This window comes from Andrographis paniculata, unplaced genomic scaffold, assembly GCF_009805555.1.
Source record: "Andrographis paniculata isolate CXL003 unplaced genomic scaffold, ASM980555v1 Contig55END, whole genome shotgun sequence".
Taxonomy (NCBI): Eukaryota; Viridiplantae; Streptophyta; class Magnoliopsida; order Lamiales; family Acanthaceae; genus Andrographis; species Andrographis paniculata.
In genome coordinates, this window is record NW_026137590.1 from 516,497 (window position 1) to 542,097 (window position 25,601).

The 25,601-nt window shown below is 37.1% G+C and overlaps 2 protein-coding genes across 4 annotated transcripts in view; both read left to right on the forward strand.

The window, feature by feature from the left end:
- LOC127256296 (structural maintenance of chromosomes flexible hinge domain-containing protein GMI1) overlaps window positions 1-14,605 on the forward strand; it is a 32,630-nt gene extending 18,025 nt beyond the window's left edge. The window contains exons 28-39 of one of the 2 annotated variants that reach the window (XM_051282227.1): window positions 10,681-10,775; window positions 10,887-11,003; window positions 11,217-11,316; window positions 11,701-11,786; window positions 11,955-12,236; window positions 12,310-12,462; window positions 12,622-12,747; window positions 12,937-13,039; window positions 13,269-13,458; window positions 13,541-13,687; window positions 13,842-14,159; window positions 14,240-14,605. In XM_051282227.1, the coding sequence (XP_051138184.1) occupies window positions 10,681-10,775; window positions 10,887-11,003; window positions 11,217-11,316; window positions 11,701-11,786; window positions 11,955-12,236; window positions 12,310-12,462; window positions 12,622-12,747; window positions 12,937-13,039; window positions 13,269-13,458; window positions 13,541-13,687; window positions 13,842-14,159; window positions 14,240-14,420 (1,898 nt within the window). In that variant the 3' untranslated portion in view covers window positions 14,421-14,605. The remainder of the gene's footprint in view (window positions 1-10,680; window positions 10,776-10,886; window positions 11,004-11,216; window positions 11,317-11,700; window positions 11,787-11,954; window positions 12,237-12,309; window positions 12,463-12,621; window positions 12,748-12,936; window positions 13,040-13,268; window positions 13,459-13,540; window positions 13,688-13,841; window positions 14,160-14,239) is intronic. The other variant, XM_051282229.1, reaches the window with a different exon arrangement.
- On the forward strand, window positions 801-25,592 carry LOC127256297 (lysine-specific demethylase JMJ27-like). Of its 2 annotated transcripts, none has more exons than XM_051282230.1 (13): window positions 801-2,851; window positions 21,465-21,598; window positions 21,818-21,917; window positions 21,997-22,129; window positions 22,225-22,288; window positions 22,423-23,062; window positions 23,141-23,470; window positions 23,553-24,209; window positions 24,283-24,355; window positions 24,437-24,522; window positions 24,610-24,729; window positions 25,035-25,105; window positions 25,183-25,592. In XM_051282230.1, exons 1-13 carry the CDS (start codon window positions 1,220-1,222, stop codon window positions 25,295-25,297), a joined length of 4,155 nt encoding a protein of 1,384 aa, XP_051138187.1. In that variant the 5' UTR covers window positions 801-1,219; the 3' UTR covers window positions 25,298-25,592. The 2 variants fall into 2 exon arrangements, with proteins under 2 accessions (XP_051138187.1, XP_051138188.1); XM_051282231.1 differs by lacking the exon at window positions 801-2,851 and adding an exon at window positions 18,295-20,381.
- Window positions 25,593-25,601: the final 9 nt, after the last annotated feature.

The window sequence follows — 25,601 nt, forward strand, 5'->3', positions numbered from 1 at the left end:
AATTAAGCTAATTATTATCTTATTATTAATCTATAATAATTTATACTTGGATTGTAGTAACAAACAAAAATACCGATGTAATATAAAAATAATGACATTTGTGTAATATATTGTAAATTAAAAAGGTATTATTACGTTAAGTATGTAGTAAAATTACTAAATTAGAAAAGTAACCTTTGTTTTGGGAAGAGAGTATTATAAATTAATTATTTTTACTAAAATTCAGACTTAGACGGATGGAGTAGTAACTAATACTCCCTTCGTCCCGCAGTCAATTTTTTTTTTTTAAAATATAATTATACACTTTAATTTCATTTTAAATTTTAAAATTTAATATTTAGTTATCTTAATCTTAATCCACAATTATTTTTATTATACGATATAATTATTTTTACTAATATATTTTTTAATTATTTACTAATCACGTCTTACCAAAATTGTCGTATCTGCGTGCCAATGTATTGGAATGGAGGAAGTAAAAAACATAAAAAAAAAAAAAAGGAATACTTTTTGAATTACAGGGTATATAATAAATAAATCATTTAGACCGTTGCCAGAAATGGCAGGAAAAAGCCAGCTTCCGAGCACTACAACACCCAGAAGGACTCCCGGCGGCGCCCTTTTTAGGTATCCCTACTAGCTTCTGCAACCTCCTCTTCTCCCCATTCCCATGTCTCTGCTCCACTCCAAAGTGCATCTCCACAATCCACCGCCGCTAAGTTGCGCGCACCTCAACCCCTCATTGCCGCTGGCGTGGAAGAAAAAATGCTGAAGCCGAATCCCTAGCCCTAACCCTAACCATAGCCGAATTATGCCAATTTAATGCTACACAATTTTGAAAAAAACAAAAAAAACAGAGGCGATTAATTCAATTCAGAGATCGAGGTACAGCACCAATAGCATTGCCATAATATAGTTGGTGTAGAATTAATTGCATTGCACTTACTACATTCCAGCTGCGGTTACTGCCATTCTAGCGCTCCGTGGTCTGTACACGTCTTCCGAGACGCTGAAAAGGCAGATCACGTGTATCGCCTCTCGTCGTCGTGTGTCGTCAAGCGCAAAGCCGAGCAAGCTTGTCCATTCTTGACTCGACTCTTGAAGAGCTTTTGAGTTGCTGTGGGTTGTCTGCAGCTCTCTACAGTGGACTGGGTTTTCGTTAAACCGCGAGTTTTAATGTAACTGCACGAAACTGCAGAAATCGACACCGGAGAGGGCGATGAGACAGGGAGTGGAGTTTCCTGTGTACGAGGAGGTTGAATCCAGCTTAGGCTCAGTCACTCGGAAGAGGAAGCGAGATGGTGGCATTGGCAGTCCAGCAAAAATTGAAGGAGTCTCTGAGGCCAAAAGGAATGATGGGATTGGTGGTGATGGTGTTTTCCATAGGGTTAAAACTGCTGGTCGTCGTGGACGGCCAAAGGGTTCAAAGAATAAGAAGAAAACAGTCGTGTTGGCAGAAAAGACTGATGGCACCATTGGCGGTGATGTTTGTCGTGATACTGATACAGCTGTCAAAAGTACTGGTCACCGTGGACGACCAAAGGGCTCCAAGAACAAGACATGGAAGATAGATGAGATTATCAAAAGGCTTACTGAGGGGATTGCTGGTGCTCTTTCTGCTTCTTGTTCCATTCCTGTCGAAAGTTCTGGTGGCTGTGGACCGTCAAAGGGTTCAAAGAACAAGAAGAAAGTGACTGATGGTGCCACCTATGATGGTTCTTGTTCCATTCCTGTCAAAAGTTCTGGTTGTCGTGGACGGCCAAAGGGTTCAAAGAATAAGAAGAAAGCAATCTCGTCGGCGGCGGAGACGACTGATGGCATCATTGGCGGTGATGTTTCTTGTGATTCCCCTGTCAGAAGCACTGGTCACCGTGGACGGCCAAAGGGTTCGAAGAATAAGAAGAAAGCAATCTTGTTGGCGGAGACTGATGGCATAATTGGCGGTGACATTTCTTGTGATTCCCCTGTCAGAAGCACTGGTCACCGCGGACGACCAAAGGGCTCCAAGAACAAGAAAAGGAAGATAGATGAGATGATCAAAAGGCCCACTGAGGGGATTGCTGGTGCTCCTTCTGTCATCACGAGGAATGGCTATGAGGCTGCAGTTCAGATGGTGTATCAAGAGGATTCCTGGATTGGTAGTTCAGCACGGGTTGACGGAGTCACTGAGGCCAGAAGGAATGATGGAATTCGTGGTGATGATGTTTTCCCTACTCCTGTTACAACTGCCAGTCGTCGTGGACGGCCAAAGGGTTCGAAGAACAAGAAGAACCTTGGATGGTCAAAGGGTTCAAAGAATAAGAAGAAAGCAGTTGTGTTGGGAGAAATGACTGGTGGCATCATTGGCGGTGATGTTTCTTGTGGTTTCCTTGTCAGAAGAACTGGTCACAGCGGACGAGCGAAGGGCTCCAAGAACAAGAAATGGAAGTTAGATGAGTTGATCAAAAGGTCGGTCAGGATTTCTCGTGCTCTTTCTGTCACTAATAGGAATGGTAATGAGGCTGCAGCTGAGATGGTTGATCCAGAGGATTCCTGGATTAAGGGGACTACTCAGGGGGTTGCTAGTACTACTGATTTGGATGATAGTAATCGAGATGGGTCTGCGATGTTAGCGTCACAAGAAATGGGAAGGAATGCTGGCAGCCTTGATGATACTGTCCTTGCTATAAGAAGTGGCCAAGGAAGGCGAAATGGTGATTTTATATCTAGAACTAATGTAGGAGATGTGTTTGGCGAGGAGGAAGACAGCCGACCGGCGGATTCTGATGAAGACTATGAATCTGCATGCATGGGAACAAAGATATGTAATAGCAGTCTAAGAAAGAGAAAGTCATCCGCCTTGGGAATGTCGGTGAGTTTTTTTTTTTTTTTTTTTTTTTGTTTTCTGCCTGCCACTTGCTTATGCTTTATTAGTTATTTTTTGTCCTGACTTAACAATAAAAAGACCAATTTTAGATCTCGACAGGAATGGTAACTGAAAATATTTTAGTTATCCTAAATTGGATAGCCGTTATGAAGTGTGGGTGTGATTGCTCTGATCAATTAAAGACATAATTACAAAGAACTTTGATATGTGTTCAACATATGACCTCAATTCTGATTCTTTGTGCCGACAAAGAACTTTACTTATAAATGCCGTTTACATTAATCATCTTTTTAGTAGCATTGGTCGCAGTTTTAATGGTTTCCTTTTAATAAGATGTGTACTAGGATCAGGTCTCTACATTATTATCTTGATCTGTTTCTCGCTAATTAATGATTGATACATTCAAGAATTCCATCTTAGATCGAGTGTGGGTTAGCATATCATTTGTAGAACATGATCGTACAATTATTTACAAAATATTAATTTCCACTGGTTTGGAGTAGTAACTTGGATTTCTTTGCTATGTGTGTGTGTGTCTCCGTATTGAAGATTGTTCTGTGGAGTTTGGTTGTAAAGGTGCCTAGTATCTATCTATTGCAATTATCCTCGTTAAAGGAAATTATTGATCACAAACTCTGTGCAGGTGTTGGTTAATTTTATGGACTTAACTGTGACAGAGTCCTTAGAGCTTCGGATTTCATAATTTGCGGCTGTAATATGTGAAACTTTGCTTTCTTCTATTGGTAACTGTTAAAAAGAATGCTATGACAAAATATCTGTACAAAGTTGCCCGTGTGTGTTTTTTCTTTCTTTCTTGAACATACTTTTAAAATTTTAATATATTAGACCACTGTATAAGGACAATAGATTATTGCTAGAAAAAAATTATCTTTTTTCTTTTTTTGCACCAGATAGTTGTGTGTTCTCTTGGTAACTGTACTCACCACAAGTCATAAGTTCTATTCAATTTTTTTTAATCTATGAGTATACTCTGATAACCTTCTGCTTTTGTGATATTGTATTATTACCTACAACTCGACTTTATTGTTAATGGCAATTTCCTTTATATATTTATTCTTCAGGACGGCAGATTGGTGTTGACTTGCCATCAATGCTTGAGGGGGGATAAAGATTGTGTTGTTTTGTGTACAAATTGCCACAAGAGAAGTTACTGCAATGACTGCATTGCTAAGTGGTAATGAAGATTATAGCTGCTTTGATCTCCCTTTTCGTTGAAGAAAATATATGTATAATAATAAATCGCTGCGCATTCACATTAATTTAAGAATACCTGTGCTGGTATAGAAGATCTGATTGTTGTTGGGTGCTTATTATTCGACATTATATCAAAGTTTTTGGCTGATGCTGCAGCAGTAGTATGATATAATTCATGTGTAGATTTCTATACGCTTACACTAATAAACCTTGCAAAATCTTAGGTATCCCAAGCAGACGAAAAAAGAATTTGAACAAAAGTGCCCATTTTGCTGTGGGAATTGCAATTGCAGAGCTTGTCTTCAAGCAGTTGTACCGATAAAGGTTTGTAGCAGCCTCAATGTTTTTCTTAATTTCACGTGTGTTTTTTTCTAATCTTCGAGGTTTTTTTTTTCCTTATCTTTTACTATGGAGCCTCACGATTCTCGATAAAAATGTATAAATTTTCATACAAAATATCATATCCAACAATTATTTAACCAAAAAAACAAAACACAAACATAATCCTAAAAAGAACAAAGCCTACTACACCCAGGTGGCTTCCATTTATTTAAATTTGTCTTTATGAGTTTATCCTTGTCTATCAAGAGTTTACCATAGAATGGAATTTTTTTCTTATATCGAAAACTAATTGATCCACTCCTTTGCTTGGAATACATATCCATATCACATATGTAGTCAAGTAAATTTACAAGAGATTCTAGTTTCCTGTCCTTAGCTAATTTGTTGGATGAGATATTCCGTCAATCATCAGTAGCATACATACTACTGAAAAGTTGTGTACTGAAAAACATATGCAAGATAGTTGAAATAACAAATTTTATTGTGAGAGGTAATAACAAATATAATATTTTGATAATATATATTCATTAAAGTACTAAACAATTGTGGGCTACTCCTTCAGAGATGGCCCTGATTGAGTGCCCACTTTGCACTTGCCCAGAGTCGGTCCTTTTAACGTCCATAAGAACATCCGTTATAGTTGTTGTCTTTACCCAATTATCTCTTTTATCTCTCTCACCCACATCATATTAATCTCAATATTCATACTATTCCATTTATCACTCGTTATAATAAATCACCTCCAACACATTACCTTGACTATTTTATAGGATCCACAATATTTATTTATTTCTATATATTTTTATTACATAATATATATAAATTATTTATTTTTTTATACATATTTTTATAGTTCCTCTGTTGTCATTTTCTATTTTCGTCCGTCCCAAAACAAGGTTACTATTTACTAATTTAGTAATTGTACTACCCACCTAACATAATAAATACACTTCCAACTTACATTATATTACACAAATGCCATTACTTTTATATTACACAATACTAATAGGGGTATTTTCGTCATTTTCACTACAATCCATTATAATACTAATATTCAAAAATCTACTTGCAAAAAGCAAACGCCACCCTTATTCCGGGACGGAGGGATTATATTTTATTGTCTAATAATATTTTTATATAATATTATATTTTAACTTTTAAATATTAATCTATATAGATCTAAGAACTGATTGAAAAAATTAATATTTCACTAGCCATTTCGTTGAATTGAATATGAAAATGTAGATAATTGGTTAATGAAATTTAAATATATTTATAGATAATTTATGTTAAATTTAAATATTAAGATTTTGGATAATTTTTGGATAATTTTTAATTTATTTTTGTTGAAGGTAATAAGTTCGTCAAGGTAATAAATTTTGATAACTGTATTTCTTATTAAAGACAATGAGTTTTGTTATAGTAAAAACTGAAAACACACTGATAAAGGTAATGACAAAGGTGACTGTAACGGATGCTCTAACCAAGGTCCTATTGCCCTTTGTTGTACTACCTTTTTTATTACAAAAGAATTCTATCCATGCCAAGCATTTTGGCAACTTAAATTTTTTAGGAACTCTGCCATTTGGTGGAAACCATCCTCCAAAGCCCATGCATAGATATGTTGTAACACCCCAGCCGGCTCAAACCGGAACGTCACCGTCATGCCACACCGTAAGGCTCGTTCATCAACCAACTAGCCCTACGTTGTGGCGCTAAGGCTAAAATAACCATTACAAAATAACTATTTAGAGATTTAGAATTAAAGCGCACTGGCTTATTATTTAAATAAATAAAGTTCGAGTCAAAAGCATACGTTGGAAATAGTTCAAAAGGCATTAGTTATTAAACATTAATAATGGATTTCAAAAATATTTTAGAAGATAAAGTAGTTATAGTTCCCCCGATGGATCATATGACGTGGATGCATCATTTAGGTATAACTGAAACATGATCACCTACAAACAGGTTGTAAGAAGAGGGTCAACACAACGTTTGAGTAAGCGCAATTAATCGAAGATAAATTAATACGATATAATGCCATAAAATCATTTGAAGAAGATAGCTTGAATAAGACGACACATATCACACTTGAATAAGACGACACATATCACATAAGAATAACTCACACACACGAGTCTTTTAGCGCCTACCTTATACCTCATTTTCATTCTCAAATAATAGTGATGAGCACGTTACGAAGAAAACTCCACTAGGCCTTAATCAGGGCCGGCTCGACCCGGTTTTCCAACCTTATTACTTCATATGACACGTCATATAATTTCACATAACAAACATAGGGTCATAACCCCCAAAAGAAACTCCACAATGTGTACATAAGGGTTCGGAATCCAAAGTACACGTAAATTAATTTATTATTAGTTTGCGAGAGGCGCCATACGGCCCACAACCCTCTAGTCTCCAATATAACATACCAAGAGGGGATTGTACGCAATCCAACCCTCCATCACGGATGACGGTCTAAAGACCTTTCCATCGTGAATGCCGGGCACCTCGGAATCACCCAAAAAGGGATCCGCCATCTCGATCCCTCGACCTAGCCCATTCGGGATCTAGTTCAAGGTTAGCTAGTTATCCTAAAATACCGGTATACCCTCACGTGTTTGCAAGGCACAGAGGTGGAAGGCTATGTCTTATCATCCAAACAATCGACGAGTTGATCGGACTCGACGGGTAGTTTCAATTACCAATTTGGCCAAATACTCAACATGCTCTTAGGCAAATTTCAAAAAGAGTGTTTTAAACTCAAAATATTCCAATTGTCAACATTTAACCATGCAAAGTAGGATATTAGACCCAACAAGTTCGTTATGATCTCACTTTATTTCGCCAAATAAACATTCAAAAAATATTTCAATCACAATAGACATAGTCTAATTCCAAAAATCATAATATTTAAATATAATCGTAAATCTTTTTCCAAAAACCATAACTAGGTTAGGGCAAAACTAGGGTTTCAAACCCTTCCCATAAATTCCACTATTTTCAATTTAAAATCCAATAATAATCTTCACATAAGCATAGAAATTGGCAAAACCTAACACGGGCAAATTCATTTGACAAGAATATTGAAAAATATCAAGGGGTCTAGAGATTAGAACATATCAATCTATCTAAAGAAGAAAAAAGGGGTTGGCTGGCAGTCGTGCGTTCTGCTGTGCTGCCTCTGTTCTTTCTTTATTTTATTAAACATAAAAGATTGGACTCATCCTCTGTATATATATATATATATAGACACTCGCTATATCTTATCAAATCTACATATATTTTAACAAATTATAGATAAAGATACCTAAATTAAGAGATACTGATAAACTAAATCTAATTTATTATTTATTTTACCCTAAACTCAATTTTATTCCTAATTTACAGCCCATTCCTTAATTTCTTACACCAAAAGCTCAAAATAAATTAGGCCTAAAATAATACTGTTCTACTCCGGCGTTGAAGTCCGCAAGTTCCGGCAAACTTCCCGCAAGTATTTTTACAGGGTATTACATATGTTGCCTTTTATGGAAGTTATTGGACCTTGGCCTTAAAGCTGCATTGTGATTGGACTTAAATGTTTTCTTCTCCTATGTTTGTTTTATGCTTATATTTAGACTTGATCAATTAAATAAACTTTGTGATGTTAAGTTTCTTTGATTTTTTTTTCTAGTTATTCTCTTTGCAATACTTGTATCTTCATGCTCAATATTTATGCAATGTTCTGTGAAGCTCCTGCCAATAACTGAGTCGCTGCAATGAAAGTTATTGTGTTGATTCTTATTGTTTGGTTGAACAGTGTGATGAGATGTCAAGAAAAACAAGCAGTCCTGTCAAATTTCAGGTGATACACAGCCATGTTACAGTTTACTTTTGGATTTTGTGATACTTTTCTCATTGTTTCACATGTGTGCTTAAATTTCCATGGAAGTGTATTTATCTGTATAGATTTCATTATGAATGTTATATATTTTTATTCGGTTTTGAATTGTGATTTCAAGATGAGATGAACTTTTTCTATTAATGTCGATGACAGTGGATAGCAGTTGATGACACTGAGTGGGAGAATAAGCCCCAGCGACATTTTCAGAAATTGCCTTCTGCCATTGAACTCTTACAGAACATAGATTGCCAAGATCTGGAAATCGAAGGGGTTAGACAACCTTCTATTTTTGCTCACTTTTCTATGATTTCCAGATTTTGCAAGGTTTTGGTTTTCTAGCATTTCACATGGTGACAAGACTTAATCATTTGAATAGTGATGCATTGGAAGAAGTCTGCAAGTGTTTAAAGACTAGTATTTTTTTATTATTTTTATTTTTTCCCTTACATATTTCACTTTAACAGGGAATGCCTGCTGATGTAAAAGCTGGAGATGCTCCTCCAGAGAACATTGTTGCAGTTATCCGTCCGAAAGCTTTCAATTTTGAAAACAGTTCTGAGAGATTGGACCAGAAATTTATTGTTAAGGATGATAGAAAAATGACTCTGCACGTACAATTCAAACCTGATGATAAGAGTGAAAATGCATTTGTTTTTTCTTCTGTGGGAACACCTTCATCTCACAAGGGGCTTCATGGATTATTTGTTTTTCCAATAAAATCAAATTTCCCTGACCTCTTCCAGAAAGCTGGCAGCTTAACATTTCTATTGTCCCTGGTAAGCTTTCTAGAACATTCGTTTTCAATGGAAAAATTCAATTGATCCAACTTTAATTTGATACTGTTTTTGGAACTTAATTCATTAGACAAATTTTCGGGATGTAACGCTTAAACATGTATTGCAAGTTCGTGGACGTGCTGATACTGGCAGTTGGAAAGTTGTATGGCATGACGATGATCCATACACAATCAGGTGAGGGACCTTGAGTGTTTATCTTTTGTCCTTTTGTGGCTTGTCATTGATAAATCATCTTTGTTTTCTTACAATAATTCAACTGTTTTGATCATAGAGCATCAGTTTTATTTATGGCGGACTTCATTGTCTAGGTTTCCTCTAGGTGTGCTGATTACTGACTAATTTTATTTTCTTGTACATTTTTAACCATTTGTCACTTATTTTGATGGATCACAACTCTATTCCACTATATGTATCTTTGAAAAGCAGTAATGATTTATGTTAAAAAAAGGGAGTATCAGCACAGTTGCATTCTAGTCGTGTATTGTGATCCCCAAACTTTATATGATGGTAAAATAGGTATGTTTGAATTTGTCAGTAGCCGATGAACATTAATTTTACGAGTACAATGGGACATGGAATTCAGTGAATGGTGATACATAACCCATAACAATTTACCATACTGTGTATGGAATATGTTGAAGAACCATCAAGTTCACCATTTTTCATATAGATTTGGAGATCATCACCTGGCCAACTTCTAATTATGGTTAACTTGTTGAATGGATCTGGATTCTATCTTACTGGTCAACTTAAGGATCCTTTTACTATTAAGTTCATCATTTTTCATATAGATGGAGAGATCATCACCTGGCCAACTTCTAATTATGTTAACTTGTTGAGTTTTGTTGCCTGGATTCTATCTTAATGTCAACTTCAATATCCTTTTATAATTATAACCTACCTAATTATGGCCAACTTGTTGAGTGGGCCCGGTGTCTAATTATGGTTAATTTGTTGAGGAGAAATACTGTATTTTTATAATCCTAATCTGACCGGCTATGTTCACTTATAGTTCACAGTGAATGTCAATTTAGTGTTCCTTTTAGTAGGAATGGTTTAAATTTTGTGATTTTTTCCTAATTGATTGGACAGGGTTGGCTCCTCATCTGCTGATTGTCTACATATAGCATGCTTTGATAAGTACGGAAATAGTGTAAAATTCACTAGTGTTCCAAATTTGGCCATCAATTTTTGCTCCAGTGGAAATGAAGAGCTTGATCATTCGTGCACTATAAAGAAAATCCTATCACTTGATAAATCAAGGATAATATTTGAGGTAGTGTTTGATGGTCTTCTGTATACTATGCTTATCCAAAAATGTATATGCTTGTGAATTTTCAATTTTGCAGGTTGTTGGTTTTAAAAGCAATAAGTTGGATATTATTCAACCATCTTACAAAGCTATTATCAGCATAAAAACACTTGATGGGTCCTTCTCTGTTGTCCATCCTTGCCGTGGTACTTAGTGGTGTTACTTGTTTTCTAAAAATTTTCAATTCTCTGGAATAGAAGTTCTGCACTCATTTTCAATGAAGCAACTAGGTACTCACTGGGAACCTTCATGTTGACAGTTTTACCTGGAACTCCCCAAAGAGTCACAGTCCATCCACCAAATCTGCAAAAGAAACTGATTCCTTGTCAGAGTATTGAGGAGCTTAGGTTCGAGGTATGCCTTTTGCACTGTTTTTTATTTCTAGATGGATATGATGTTGTCATTTTGGAACAAGTTAAGATTATGTGGGAAATGTTGAAATGGATAGCTCATTCATTTGTGCAGATTTTTGATGAGTGTGGTAACCATGTAAAAGAAGGTGAACGTATTTTATTGAGTTTAGATGGGTTCTCCTATGAAGCTAAAAGATTTCTTCTTGAGGATGGGAGTATATATTTAAAGGTGCCTTCAGTTATCTTAAATGTTATTATAGATACTCCTTGAGAACTTTTTGTTAATGATTTGTTAAGCAGTAGCGATAAGATATAGTTATTTATAAGAATAACTGTAGTCTTCTCTTTTTGCTGCACAAATAATTTTGACAGTCTGACAAGCCAGTAATTTAATCATGCATGCCATTTTTGCTATCCTCATATTAGTTTTTCACATTGATAGGTTGACTGTAATGGCTTTATTAATGTCAGCAATGCCCTTAAAGTGTCCAAGGGATATGGCAAAGATGGTGCGCAATTTCGTTCTTTACTTCTTTCTTTCGGTACTTTCAATCACTCTGTGGCTTATTCTAAGCCTTCATTATAAAAGGCATTACTCTCAGCTAGAAGGAATGAGTTTCACTTCTTTGGTTAAAGATGACTCCTGCCTCCAACTGACTCCAATATATGTTATAGTATGTGCTTATTACTGTTGTAGTTCTATAGTTGTATGGTTCCGCAGTGGTCTCCAAGCCCTTGTACCTATGATAAGTCTCATTAGACACCAATATATTTTCAGTTTCTTGCATCTCTATCTTTCCCTGCATGAAACTTTAGATTGTTGGAAGGCCATAACTTAGGTCATTTAACTGTTTTGGGTATGTGTTCACTACTTTTTTTGGCCAGTTTTATTAAGATAGTTCTGAGTGGCATTTATTAGTGTACAGCTTATATTTCTCTGTCATTCGAAGACAAAGTCCTTTTCAAGAGGAACTTTCATATTGAACTGAGAGAGCTGCGCACAGTATCAAAGGTTTGTGTTCTTTGAACATTATCTTGTCAACATGGGAACAAAAGAATAGAAATATCTAACTCAATGCAGTTCTTATTATGATTTGCTTCACTGTATGCTCTGTTTTTTTGTGTGTTGCTATTTACTTTCTTGCGCCCTATTACAATGATGTTTTTTGGCCTATGTCAGGAATTTATGAACCTTGATGCTGGTTCTCAATTGGAAAATGTTGTCTTTGAGATAGTTGATTCTGAAGGTCTTGTTGACGAAAGGGTCCATCATGATGAGAAACTCGGCCTGTACCATACTCTTAAAATTAAGTCCGATACGCTTGACATTGATGATTCTCTGCAGTACCCCTTTCGTCATGGACGTTGTACCATTAATTCAATTCCACTCCCCAAGAAAGAAGGGATTTTCTCATTTTCCGCATTTCATTCTTGTTATCCTGAGCTTATGTCAGATATACAGGTTGCAACAGTTTAACAATAACTTACCGCCTTTTTCAATATATTTTCTTGCTCACATGTTCATACATGTGTAGGTTCATGTTAAGAGTGCCAGACATGAGATTCAAGGCCCTATAGGCTTTCATGGAGATGCAATACATCCTGTGTCTTCACCCCATGGTGTTTGTGAAGAGTTGCCTGCTATTCCTCAAAAACACTCGTCTGTCTTTGGTAGTGCTTGCCGAAAGGTAATCTGGTTGTTTCTATGAATTGAAATTTTGCAGTCAAACTTCATTTAAAAGCAGGAAGGTTGATAATCTGCTTATTGATGCTTGCTGAATATGAGCCCCTACCCCCATCTAGTTCATAACCAGGAAGTCCTCACATGAATTAGTTCATATATTTAGGTTCATGTTAAGAGCGAGGATCAGCTTAGTATACGCCGTTGTGAAGATTTGACATTTCTTCCTCAAGCACACTCAGCGGTACATCAGTCACCCAGTACTTCAAATTTTGAGAACACTAGCAAAAAGGTAATCTGGTTATTTATATAAATTGATAATCTTCTTTGTGGTCCTTAGATGCTACCACTATATCATTGTCCTCACATATGACATATAACCTGAAAGGCCTTTTGTTTAGTTATTTACGGTAGTTTCGGTTCACGCATTACTGTTTCTTATAAAATTTCTCATTGGGATTATTTTTCCCCATTAAATCAGGATATAGAAGACGAACTCATTGAGTCTGCCATGACTATGAACAAGTTTCAATCAAAATTGAAGATTATCGATGAAGCATTGCAAAATGCATCTGAGTTGCAAGGTTTTCTTCTTTTTAATATTTTCTTTTCTCGAATGTTATATCATCATTAAGATCTTGCAGGTGACAAGGGCACAATTTTTCTTAAATCAATTCTTGATAGTATTTCACTTTTTTTTAATCATTGCACAAGCTTAAAGATATTACTTGTACAAACTGCCAATAAATCCTATGTTATGATGATACACATTTATAATGACTCTGATCATTGATATCTTTCTGGCATCTATAGTTTATGATTGTCGTATTGGTTCTGGCCTTTGTGGGAAAGAGATCGTTTTAGAAACGATTACAAGCAAATGTCAATCTGCAGCTGCTCTTAGCCAGAAAATACCTGGTCAAATACCAACAGGACTTAGTCCTCATGACATACTTGGCATAGTCGGGCTTCTTGGAAATGTTGGTAACATTCAGCTTAGCAGGTTGACGCCCGTACCTTCCCATTTGTTATCCCTATAGAAGACAATTCCCATTAATTTAAACTGTAATTCCTTTACGGCGCAGGATGTTGGCACTGTATCTCGGCGACCATCTAATGTGTGCTATAGTGTGCAAAAATTATTCGACTGCTGAAACACTTGAGGCTAATCAAATAAACCATGGAAAATATCTTGGGGGAGGTCTCTATACAGTGTCTCTTGATTATTTTCGGTAAGTGGGACACAATTTGTTCGCACTCATTTCACTTCTATTGTTCATTGAACGTATTAAGATTCATGTGTTATGATATTAAAGTTCAAAAGAGCATTGTGTGTACAAAATGAAGTTCCCTTTTTACTGTTTTAAAATGCCTATCTACTTGCAGTCCATTCAACTCAGCACCTAAAGCTGATCCTCAAGAACAGCTAGCCTTGCGGCTGCCAAGAATGCAAAACGGTGCGACACCACCGGGCTTTCTAGGCTTTGCAGTCAATATGATCAACATTGATGCAGCATTTTCACATTGGAAGACGACAAGCGGACATGGTCTCAGAGAGACCTTATTTTATGGTATCTTTGGCGAGCTTCAAGTTTATTCTCACAAGTCACTGATGATGGGAGCTCGAGCATTTATTAAAAATGGAGCCGTGTCTTTGGACGGAGGAATAATTAAAGGAAATGGCCTTCTTGGTTTCGGGGACTGGTACATGCTTCTCAAACTGGGTAACTCTTTGCACTTGTGTTATTAACTATTGCATGCTTACCGAGTACTTTTGAATTCAGGGAACCCGAAGTAATATTCCCGGTTCTAAAGAACACGGACATCACACAGCATCTAGAGATCGCTAAGTTAAGGGAGGAGAGGGAGACGATCAAAGGATCCTTAGAAATGGCAGCAACGAGGTTCTACCAGGTACGCGAAGAATACTTAAAATGTCGCGATCAATCGTTGTTGTCGGAGTGATGGTTAAATATTACTGAAGGTTTTGTTACACTGCAAGAACATGTTTTGTATATAAGTGTTGTGCTCATGTCATATTATGAATTGAATCTTGCAAGACGAAGTGTTTTTTTTGCAAAATATGTGCTTAGTATTTATTACCTTTGTTATAGAAGGATGAAATATGATCAAGATACGCTCTTATTTTCTCTCTCTTTTTTTCTTAGATATTGATTAAGATTTGCACCAAAAATTAGGATGAAAAAGCTATGTGACATTATTTTGCTTGCCTTCCTTGTATTGTTTTATTTTATTTAACTTACCTACTTGAAGAAGTATTTTTATTTCTTTCAAATTCTAGATTAGCTTATTATAATAAATAATGGGTTAAATTCTAACTAATGAGTTTCATTCGAATTTCTTCCAAATTTATACTCCCTTCCTCCCATATATTTTGGGTGTGTTACAGTAGATACGAGAATTTAGGTAAAATTAAGATAATAAATAGTTTAATTAAGATTAAAAAAATTATAAAATTTAAAAGTGATTCATATTTAAAAGGAAATGATATGTGGAAAGACGAAAATAGAAAATATGGATAAATTATGTGGGACGGAGGGAGCAGTAATTAATGAGAATTCAAGCTTTAATATATTTTCTTCAGTCCCAAATCCTTTCTTGCTTTTTTAATCTAAAATATATAGAATTTTATTTTTGCAATTGCGCCTTATTTATGTGAGAATAATTTGAAAAAACTTAATAACGATTGTAGTTTGAAATTGATATAAAATGAAATGTTAAATTTGAATTTTATTTAAATAATAGTATATTAATTTGATATTTTTGTGAAAAAAAAAATAGTATATTCTTATTTAAAATAGTAAAAAAACAAATCCTATAATCTAATAATTTAAATTACAAATTAAATAACTAAAATATCTATCACCTTTAAATCTAGGTGGTATTATATAAACAATTTGGATTTGTATAAAAGAGATTGAAGATACAGTAGCCAAAATTGTCAACAATATCAGAGTTAGAAGTCAACAATAAAATCGAAAATGAGACATATTCACAAAGGGTGTCGAAAATTGGACTTGTTCACGACGGAGTTAAAGTTGTAAATATAATTATGTTTGGTACAAACTCAAGTCTCACATTGAATGTTGAAAAAAAAAATTCATACCTTATAAGTTGCAACCCAACTCCATTGGTCTCGATACAAAAATAAAAAATAAAATGCTGAACATATGCTTTATCGAAATTTAGACGATTTCAAAATTGATTCATACAGAGAAACCAATCACATATGCGGCACCGATTTTAATATAGGGTATATTTATTATCTTTTATCATAAAATAAAAAATAAAAAATATATATAGTAAAAAATTGTATGTTTTATTATTATTTTTTTTTTTACTAAAGAGGAAAATGAGTATTTTTTAATGACAATCAGAAAAAGGTAGAGCCGGCAAAAACTGACCCGACACGATCCGATACGAAATAATTGGATTTGAGTCAAAGATTTCAACCCGATTATGTATACGGGTTGACACGAACCCGTACTGATAATAAACGGATTAACACGAACCCCACATGATAATAAACATGTCAAGTTAGGATTGAGTAATTTAACCCGATACGAACTCGACCCGAATCGATCCATTGCCGGCTCTATAAAAAGAAAAACAAGTCTTATAGCGTCCACTTGTGTGTATTGGGCCTGAAATTCTATAATAAGGCTCACTTAATTTATAATGGGTTTGGTATTGCATTTTAAGCTCAATTATGTCATTTTAGCTGATGTTTGGGCCCATTGTTGAACTACTTTTTGGGCCTTTGATAAATAACCTACCAATATTGGGACTTGGTGGACTATGATGGGCCTATGTAGTTTTGACTTATAATTTTATTTGGGTTGGGCCTACTATCAACTAGAGTCAGCAATTTCGAAACTAAGCAGAGTGATGATGTCCTTTTAGTTTGTTTATATCAAACTTTACATTTTCTTTTTTAAATAATAATAATAATAATAATAATTTTCAATTAGATATCAAAATATTTTTAATTTTATTTTTTTATATTATTTTTAAGAGAAAAATAGATGTTATATATTTTATTACGTTATATATAATACTAATTTACCTTAATTCACGTAAAAAGTCAAATAAAAAATTTATTAGTGGACGGATGAGGAGCATATTTTTCTAAAACTCTCGTATAATTTAATGTTCTCTTATATCAAACAAATAATTCCGCAAGTTAATTACATGAATATGCAACAATTGAGGTGTTGATTTGGTCAAGTTGATATTGTATTGATTACATTAAATTAAGACACTAACTTGAAATAATTAATATTTATTCAGAGGAAAAATGACATATGTTGTTTTATATTTTGTATATTGTGTTAAAATCACGATATATATTATGCACGTAAAAAATAAGTGCTATATATTATAGTATTAAATTATGCCTATGTACTACTTTCTTTATAATTATGTATTTATTAAATCAAATCAACACTAATCAAGTAAAAATAAACAAATAAGTAGAACAAAGGAGAATACGATCATGAACTGCTATGGTTATAATTTACGATTCTCACAACACAAACTTATGAGGACTACCATAGGCGGGTGGCGCAGGAATAAGGATTTATCAACACTAGGTCTTAAGCTTTTGTTCATATAGATATTTTTATTTTTTTTATGTTTTCAATTTTTTTTTGAAAATCATAGAAAATAAATACTTGATATAATATTTTATGGGAATATGTTGGTGCAAAACTCGCCTTTTGAAAGAAGTTCAACAACAAAGTAGTGCGGGCTCAGCCCAAAACGAACAATATCACAGAGGTATCGAGTTGATCCAATCAATTACAATAGAAAAAATATATGTTTTATGTATTTTTTTTTTTCAAATAACTATTATTGACAAACAAAATTTAATTCATTTGTATCATACTCGGACCGAACTTTCCAACCGTACTCATTGTTGTCGGCTCTGTTGCCGACATTACATATCTTTTGGATTTTGGGCTATTGGCCAACTTTTTGGTTATTGAGCTTTGCCCATACAATCTAACTTATTACAACCAAGGGCGCAGGTGACGTGGAGGCGTCAGAGGTTGAACTCGTGATCCACGAGACTATCTCTTATGGGACAACAATACATTTTTTTTTTTTTTTATTTTGATGATTTAGGAACCTGCAGTCGCTACCCGAAAGTGCGCACTGGATAAACCCCAACCGAACCTAATACCCTACAAGCTAGGTCTGAAAGGTAAGTCACACTAGGTGAACCATGTGTGTGACAAGTGACATGAGACGTAATAGTTTAAAGACAACACATCATATCTTTTTATTACATATATTGTGTGTAATAAACACATGCTATTTGTTCATAATTACATATATAATATATTCATAACTGTTGTGTGTTATATAACATTATAGTATTTATTGTTAGTTTATATACTATATTTTGTATTATATTAATATATATACATACAGTTTGTTGTTTGTAATAGTATTGACAATACACTATGTGTTTTGTTGTACTGCTGAATTTTAAATTAAAAAAAAAAAAGTTTGTTACCCAATTAAGCAAGAATTGGGCGGGCAGTGGCCAAATAAAAATTAAATCCTTAAAAGCACAAACTCTGCTTTTATTTTTATTTTTGATAATATGTGATATGTTATGTCAAATGTCAATATAATGATTCATTCGGTTGTTACTGAAATGGATATGGATATGAATATCAATTGAAAGAATGGATTGAGGAATAAATTTTAAAATTAATTAATTAATTAATTCAGATTCAGATTCCGTTCAAGACGACGTCGAATCAGTACCATATGTCTGAGCCAGAGCGGGATTTCCGGCTGGATTCAACCACCTCGTACACACGAAACTCGACTCTCGGTCTCATCGCCCCCTCTCCAGTGCCAATTCCTGCAGTTCCCTGCAGTTACACTAAGACTCGCGCTTTAACAAAAACCTAGCCAACTGTAGAGAACTGCAGGCAGCCCCACAGCACAGGGCGCGCTCAAAAGCTCTTCAATAGTCGCGAGTCAAGAATGGACAAACTCGCTCGCCTTTGGGCTGCTGACGACACTCGACGACAAGGCGATGCACGTAATCTCCGTTTTCAGCGTCTCGGAATACGTGTACAAACCATGGAGCGCTACAATGGCAGTAACCGCATCATTGCTGCTGACAGGTAGTAAGTGGAATGCAATTAATTCTGCACCGACGATTATGTGGTAATGGTGTTGGTATAGCTGTTGCGCCTCGATCCTGAATTGAATTAAGCGCCTCTTTTTCTTTTTTTGGCTTCCAAAATTTTTTGTTGCTTTAAATTGGCGTAGATTTTGCCTTTCGCAGCTAGGGTTAGGGCTAGGGATTCGGGTTCGGCCTTTTATTTCATTTTTTAGTTCTCGCTAAGAATTTCGTCGAATTGGGGGAGAATGGCGAGCGGCGGCGGCGGCGATGAGGGGTTGAGGTGCGCTCAACTTAGCGCCTGCGGAATGTGGAGATGCAATTTGTTTGCGGTGAGTGGAGGAACGCTTTGTGAGAAGCACAACTCGTCAGTGCAGAGACATGGGGAGAAGAGGAAGTTGCAGAAACTAGGGATTGGTGAAAATGGCGCCGGGAGTTCTTCTCAGGGCAGTGATCGGAAGAGGAAGCGAGATGACGATGGCAGCGACAGTGAATTTGAGGTTTTGGGGAAGAAGAGTGGGAGAGGGAAGGGTTTGAAGAAAAGGGGGAGGAAGAAGAAGAAGATTTTGCGGATCAGTGATAGAGTAGTTAGGAAGGGTGAGAAGGGAAGGGGTAAGGGTTTGAAGAACAAGAAGGAACTCAGTTTGGGCTATGAAGTTCCAGCGAGTGGGGAGGTTTTCAATGGTGAGGAATTAGGTATCCTTGGTGCAATTGAGGCAATGGAGTCGGCATCGAATGGCTGTAGCTTTCCAGCTTATCAAGCCAGAGTCTTGTACAATAGTTATGTTGGTGGAAGTTGGGTAGGGGTGTTTGAGGATTTCAGAGGGTTAGGAGGTGAAGGGATTGAAGATGGGAGGATGGGCGATGGCGATCAAGGAGCTTCGGTGCTAATATCTGGAAATGTTGCTGAATTGGGAGGGGATGTTGCGGCAGCCATGGCGGACGAGGCTGGAAAGGGCAAGGCTTTACAGCTTGGTGCTTTTAGTGGTGATGGTGTTTTTCATACTCCTGTTAAAACTGTTGGTCGTCGTGGACGGCCGAAGGGTTCCAAGAACAAGAAGAAGAAAGTGACTGATGGCGGCATTGATGAAGCTTCTTGTTCCATTCCTGTCAAAAGTTCTGGTGGCCGTGGACGGCCAAAGGGCTCCAAGAACAAGAAGAAGAAAGCAATCGTGTTGGGAGAAAAGACTGATGGCATCATTGGTAGTGAAGTTTCTTGTGATACCACTGTCAAAAGTTCCGGTGGCCGTGGACGACCAAAGGGCTCAAAGAACAAGAAAAGGAAGATAGATGAGATTATCAAAATGCCTACTGAGGGGATGGCCGGTGCTCTTTCTGCCATCAATAGGAATGGCGATGAGGCTGCAGTTCAGATGGTTGGTCCAGAGGATTCCTGGACTACTACTACTACTACTACTACTACTGCTTTGGATGATAGTAATCGAGATGGATCTGCAATTTTAGCGTCACAGGAAACGGGAAGGAATGTTGCCAGCAATGATAATACAGCCCTTGCTATAAGAAGTGGCAGAGGAAGGCAAAAAGGGTGGTCAAAAAATAGAAGTTCAACGACACCAGAAGTTGATCAAGGTGGACGTGCTGGATTTATATCTAGAATCAATGTAGGAGATGTGTCTGATGAGGAGGAGGAGGACAGCCCACCTTCGGATTCTGACGAAGACTATGAATCTGCATGCATGGGAACAAAGATACGTAATGGCAGTCTCAGAAAGAGAAAGTCATCCGCCTTGGGAATGTCGGTGAGGTTCTTTTTCTTTAATGCCTGCCACGTGCTTATGCTTTATTAGTTATTCTCGTGAGTTAAGTAGTTAACAATAAAAAGACAAGTTTTAGTTCTTGACAGGAACGGTAACATAAAAGATTTTAGTTATCCTAAATTGGATGGTCGTTGCGGAGTGTAGATATGATTGCTCTGATCAATTAAGGACATAATACAAAGAACTTTGATACGTGTTCAACATATGACCCCCATTCTGATTTTTTGCGCCGACAAAGAATATTACCTATAAATGCTGTTTACATAGATCATTTTTTTAGTAGCATTGGTTGTGGTTTTATTGGTTTCCTTTTAATAAGATGTGTACTAGGATCAGCTCTTTACATTAATATCTCGATCGGTTTCTCGCTAATTAATGATTGCTATTTATTCCAGAGTGCCATCTTAGATCGAGTGTGGGTCCTAGCATACCCGTTGTAGAACATGATCATATAATTATTTACAAAATTTTAATTTCCATTGGTTTGGAGTAGTAACTTGGATTTCCTTGCCACGTGTGTGTGCCCGTATTGGATATTGTTCTGTTTACGATATTATTGGTTCTTCAGTGCAGTTTGGTAGTAATGATGCCTATTGGCTATCTCTTCCAATTATTCTCGTAAAAGGAAATTATTGATCACGGCAGTTGTTGGTTAATTTTATGGAATTAACTGTGATAGTGTCCATGGAGCTTTGGATTTTATAATTTATGGCTGTAATATGTGCAACTTTGCTTTCTCCTATTGGTAATTGTTAAAAAGAATGCTATGACAAGATCTCTATAAGAAGATTTCTGCCATTATTATTATTATTATTTTTGTTCTTTATTTAACATAGTTATAATATATTAGACCATTGTTTAAGGATAATCGATGATTGAGGAAAGAAAAATATTTTTGCTCTGTATAGTTGTGTTCTCTTGGTAACTGTACTTGCCCAAAGTAATAAGTATTATTCAATATTTTCGTCTATAATGTATACTTTGATAACCTTCAGCTTCTGTGGTATTGTATTATTACCAACAATTCATTTTTAATGGCACTTCCCTTTATGCATTATTTTTCAGGACGATAGCTCACAAAAGGAGCAGCGCAGATTGGTGTCAACTTGCCATCAATGCCTGAGGAGGGATAGAGATTTTATTGTTCTGTGTACAAATTGCCGCAAGAAACGTTACTGCAATGACTGCATTGCTAAGTGGTAATGAAGATTATGGCTGCCTTGATCTCCATTTTCGTTGCAGCAAATATATGCATAATAATAGATCGCTGAGCTTCCACATAAATATAAGATCTCATTGTTGTTGGGTGCTTATTATTCTACATACATCGAAGTTTTTTTGCTGATGCTGCTGCAGTGTGATATAATTCATGTGTAGATTTTTATACACTTACACTTGCAAACCTTGCGAAATCTTAGGTATCCCAAGCAGTCGAAAGAAGAACTCGAACAAAAGTGCCCGTTTTGCTGTGGGAATTGCAATTGCAGAGCTTGCCTTCAAGCAGTAGTACCCGTAAAGGTTTGTAGCAGCCTCAATGTTTTTCCTAATTTCCGGTGCTTATTTATTTCTATTGCTCTTCACAATCTCGTTCATTTAGGGTTACCGGAAAGAAGTTGACGAGAACATCAAGCTGCAACGATATTCGTATATGCTGCACTACATTCTGCCACTCCTGAGGCAAATACAGCTCGAGCAGAGAACTGAACTAGATGCCGAGGCGGTCATTCGAGGTATTGTACACAATATTAAATAAAGTGTTTTGCGCCGTGGCTTCCTTTAATGCTCGTGATGGTTAATATAATTCTATGCTCTTTCAATAATTAAGGTGTTCAAGTAAGGCAAGAAGATATACCGTTAGCAATCTTCGAAGAAGATGATCGAGTCTACTGGTATATTCTGGCTATCTTTTTCGGTTGATTTTCTATCATTTATGGTCTAAATAAAACACGCCAAGATTCTTATATTGTCGGGCCTGGTGCATTTTATGTCTGCCGACTATTTTATGTCTGCTTCTTGTTTACAGCGATAACTGCAAGACATCTATTGTCAATTTCGTCCGAAGCTGCCCCAACCGTGAATGCTCCTACGACATGTGTCTCGACTGTTGTCAGGAACTCAGACAAGGTCTTAAACCAGGAGGTACCGAGGTTGCTTCCTCCGATGAGCATTTAGATAAATGGGAAGCTAGGATTGATGGGAACATACCGTGTCCTCCGAAACACCTCGGGGGCTGCGGAACGGGAAATTTAGTACTGAGACGGATACTCGATCCTTATTGCGTGGAGAGATTAGTTACGGCTGCGGATGATTTCATTTCTCATTTTCAATTATCGGATATGGGCTTCTCTCAACAATGCCTTCGGTGTTTCCCTCCCCATACGGAAAATGATTTTTCCAAAGTAAGACGAGCAGCTTTCCGGGATTCAAGTTGGGATAACTTTTTGTACTGTCCAAATGCCGTGGAACTCAAAGATACTGAGCTCGAACATTTCCAAATGCACTGGCGGAGAGGCGAACCCGTCATAGTTCGCGCTGCACATGAAAAGGCTTCCGGTCTTAGCTGGGAGCCGACGGTAATGTTGAGAGCTTTCCGGAACGCCAGTAAGAAATTGAAGCAAGGCGATTTCACGGTGAAGGCTATCGATTGCTTGGATTGGTGCGAGGTATTTATGGTTGTTTTCTTCGGTTTCTTCGATAGCATTTATGACAGGGCTTCGTGTAATATATTGTACATTTTACAGGTTGAGATTACTATTAACAAGTTCTTCAAGGGCTACTTAGAAGGGCGCAAGCATCGCAGCGGTTGGCCCGAGATGTTGAAATTGAAGGATTGGCCTCCGGCAAATCATTTCGAAGAATGTCTGCCGAGGCATAATTCTGAATTCATGGCGATGCTTCCGTTTGGCGACTATACTCATCCGAGATCTGGTCTCATGAATCTTGCTACGAAGCTTCCCGACTGGGCGTTGAAGCCGGACTTGGGACCCAAAACCTATATCGCCTACGGATACCCGGAAGAACTCGGCAAAGGCGACTCCATTGCTAAGCTCCACTGTGACGTTTCTGATGCTGTATGTAGCCATAGAATTTGCTCTTTGAATACGTTTTATGGCTAAATAACATCGTAATGCTATGATATTTGCGTTTGTTCAGGTGAACATATTGACGCAAAAGACTGAGGTGCCGACTCCCCAGTGGCAGAAGAAAATAATTGACAAGCTGAGGACGGAACTTCAGCCCGAAGAATCGAAAAGTGTCGTAGAAGAGAGACAAGAAGCAGTGACCAAAGAGCCAAAGAGGGTCTCTGAAGAGCGACACGAAGCAGCGACCGAAGAGTCGAAAACGGTCTCCGAAGAGCGACAGAAAGCAGTGACCGAAGAGGCGAACAAGGTCTCTGAAGAGGGACAGGAAACGACGGCGACAACTGCAAGCGGAAATGTATCAACCGGCTGGCCGATGCAGAACGATAATAATGCCTTTGAAAACTACAGTTTCCAATGGAACAACGAGTCGAACTCGTGGCCGTTGGAAAGCTTAATCGAAGGAAACGAGTTTATTCTCGATAGCATTAGGCCGGTGCTGCCGCAGACGTGGTCGGACATCGGGATGGAGTCACTGCCGGGTAAGTTCATCGAGATGGATTACCCTCCGGAAAGCAAGCCTGCCAATCTTCCCGTCGTCGAATCTGATGCGGCGTCGGGTGCTGCTCTGTGGGACATCTTCCGCCGGGAGGACGTGCCGAAACTGTCGGAATACCTGCTGAAACACAAGAAAGAGTTTCGGCATTATAACAACTCGTCGGTCGAATCTGTGAGTGCCGATTTTAATTTTATCTTTCACTCTCTAGACCGTATACTAACTCGACTCTTGCGCTTTGCTTTAGGTTACGCACCCGATCCACGACCAGATATTTTATTTGGACGAGAAGCACAAGAAGCAGTTGAAGGAGGAATACGGTACGAACTATTTCTTCACAAATTATGCACACAGTCGTATAAAACGACGTGTTACTAACGAATATTTTGTTTGCGTATTAGATATTGAGCCTTGGACGTTCCAACAGCATCTCGGCGAGGCTGTGTTCATTCCCGCAGGCTGTCCTCATCAAGTGAGGAACCAACAGGTGAGTTGTTGCGCAGTCATTTTCAAAATTATCGACCGTAATTTTTGGAATCGGAAGCTTATTGTTGTCGTCCACTTCTATTGCCAGTCCTGCACGAAGGTTGCTCTCGATTTTGTGTCCCCCGACAACATTCAGGAGTGCATTCGACTGACGAAGGAGTTTCGGCTGCTCCCTCAGAACCACCGGTCAAAGCAGGACATTTTGGAGGTACTTACGGCTAGAACTATTAAACGAATCGAATAACTCGTGAGCCAAGCTCGACTCGATTCATTTATAGAATACACGAGCCAAGCTAAAAAGTTATTATTTCTATAAACGAGCTTGAACTACTATTTTAGCTCAAATTCTTAATGAGTCGAACCGAGCTTGTACTGCTAACAAGTTCGAGGCGAACTCGAACAACAGATACTCGAGGTTGCTCGGCTGGTTTAACAACTCTAATTACGGTGTATCTACTCGTTTATTTCTGTTTGAATACGCGATCTTAGCCTTACGTTTCGATCGGTATACAGGTGAAAAAACTCGCGGTGTACGCCGCAATTTCAGCAACCGAAGATGCCAAGAAATTGATGTCGAAATCAAGGTGAGATCTTTATACTTAAACTAATGAATGTAATCTTTTCTACTTGTAATTAATGTTTCTTTTTTATCTTCTTACAGCTCTTCAGCTCCATCGAGTGGTCGGGATTTGGTCGACGATGCAGAATGGCGCCATCCACAGCAGTCGGGCGCCATCGAGAAAGCTGCCGGCGGTGAGTTTGTATTTAATGTTTAGGATTGATTGATCAAATTGCTTGTGTACTTTGTTGTAGATCAAAGCTTCTGTGTTTAGTTGTCAGAACAGATGGATATTGATAGGAAAGATGGAATAAATACCAAAATGAAGCGCGACTATAGGGTTCTGTTATTTGTCGAATTAGGAGCATATCTTTTATAACTGTTTCTTGTTATGGATCGCCGAGGCTTTTCGATCTCTACATTACAGGTTGTTTCTGGTTACGGAGCATCCTTCGCCGATGTGATTGGCGTAAAAATTATCTTTGAATATGGCTGTGGTTAAAGTGCTGATAGATTGGGAT

What these genes read in the sequence shown, in the direction of transcription:
- LOC127256297 (XM_051282230.1), top strand. Translation starts at nt 1,220, where the DNA reads ATGAGACAGGGAGTGGAGTTTCCTGTGTACGAGGAGGTTGAATCCAGC. An exon ending in GAAGATGATCGAGTCTACTG is followed by an intron (nt 22,289 to 22,422) that starts GTATATTCTGGC and finishes TCTTGTTTACAG; the next exon opens with CGATAACTGCAAGACATCTA. An exon ending in ACTGTGACGTTTCTGATGCT is followed by an intron (nt 23,471 to 23,552) that starts GTATGTAGCCAT and finishes GCGTTTGTTCAG; the next exon opens with GTGAACATATTGACGCAAAA.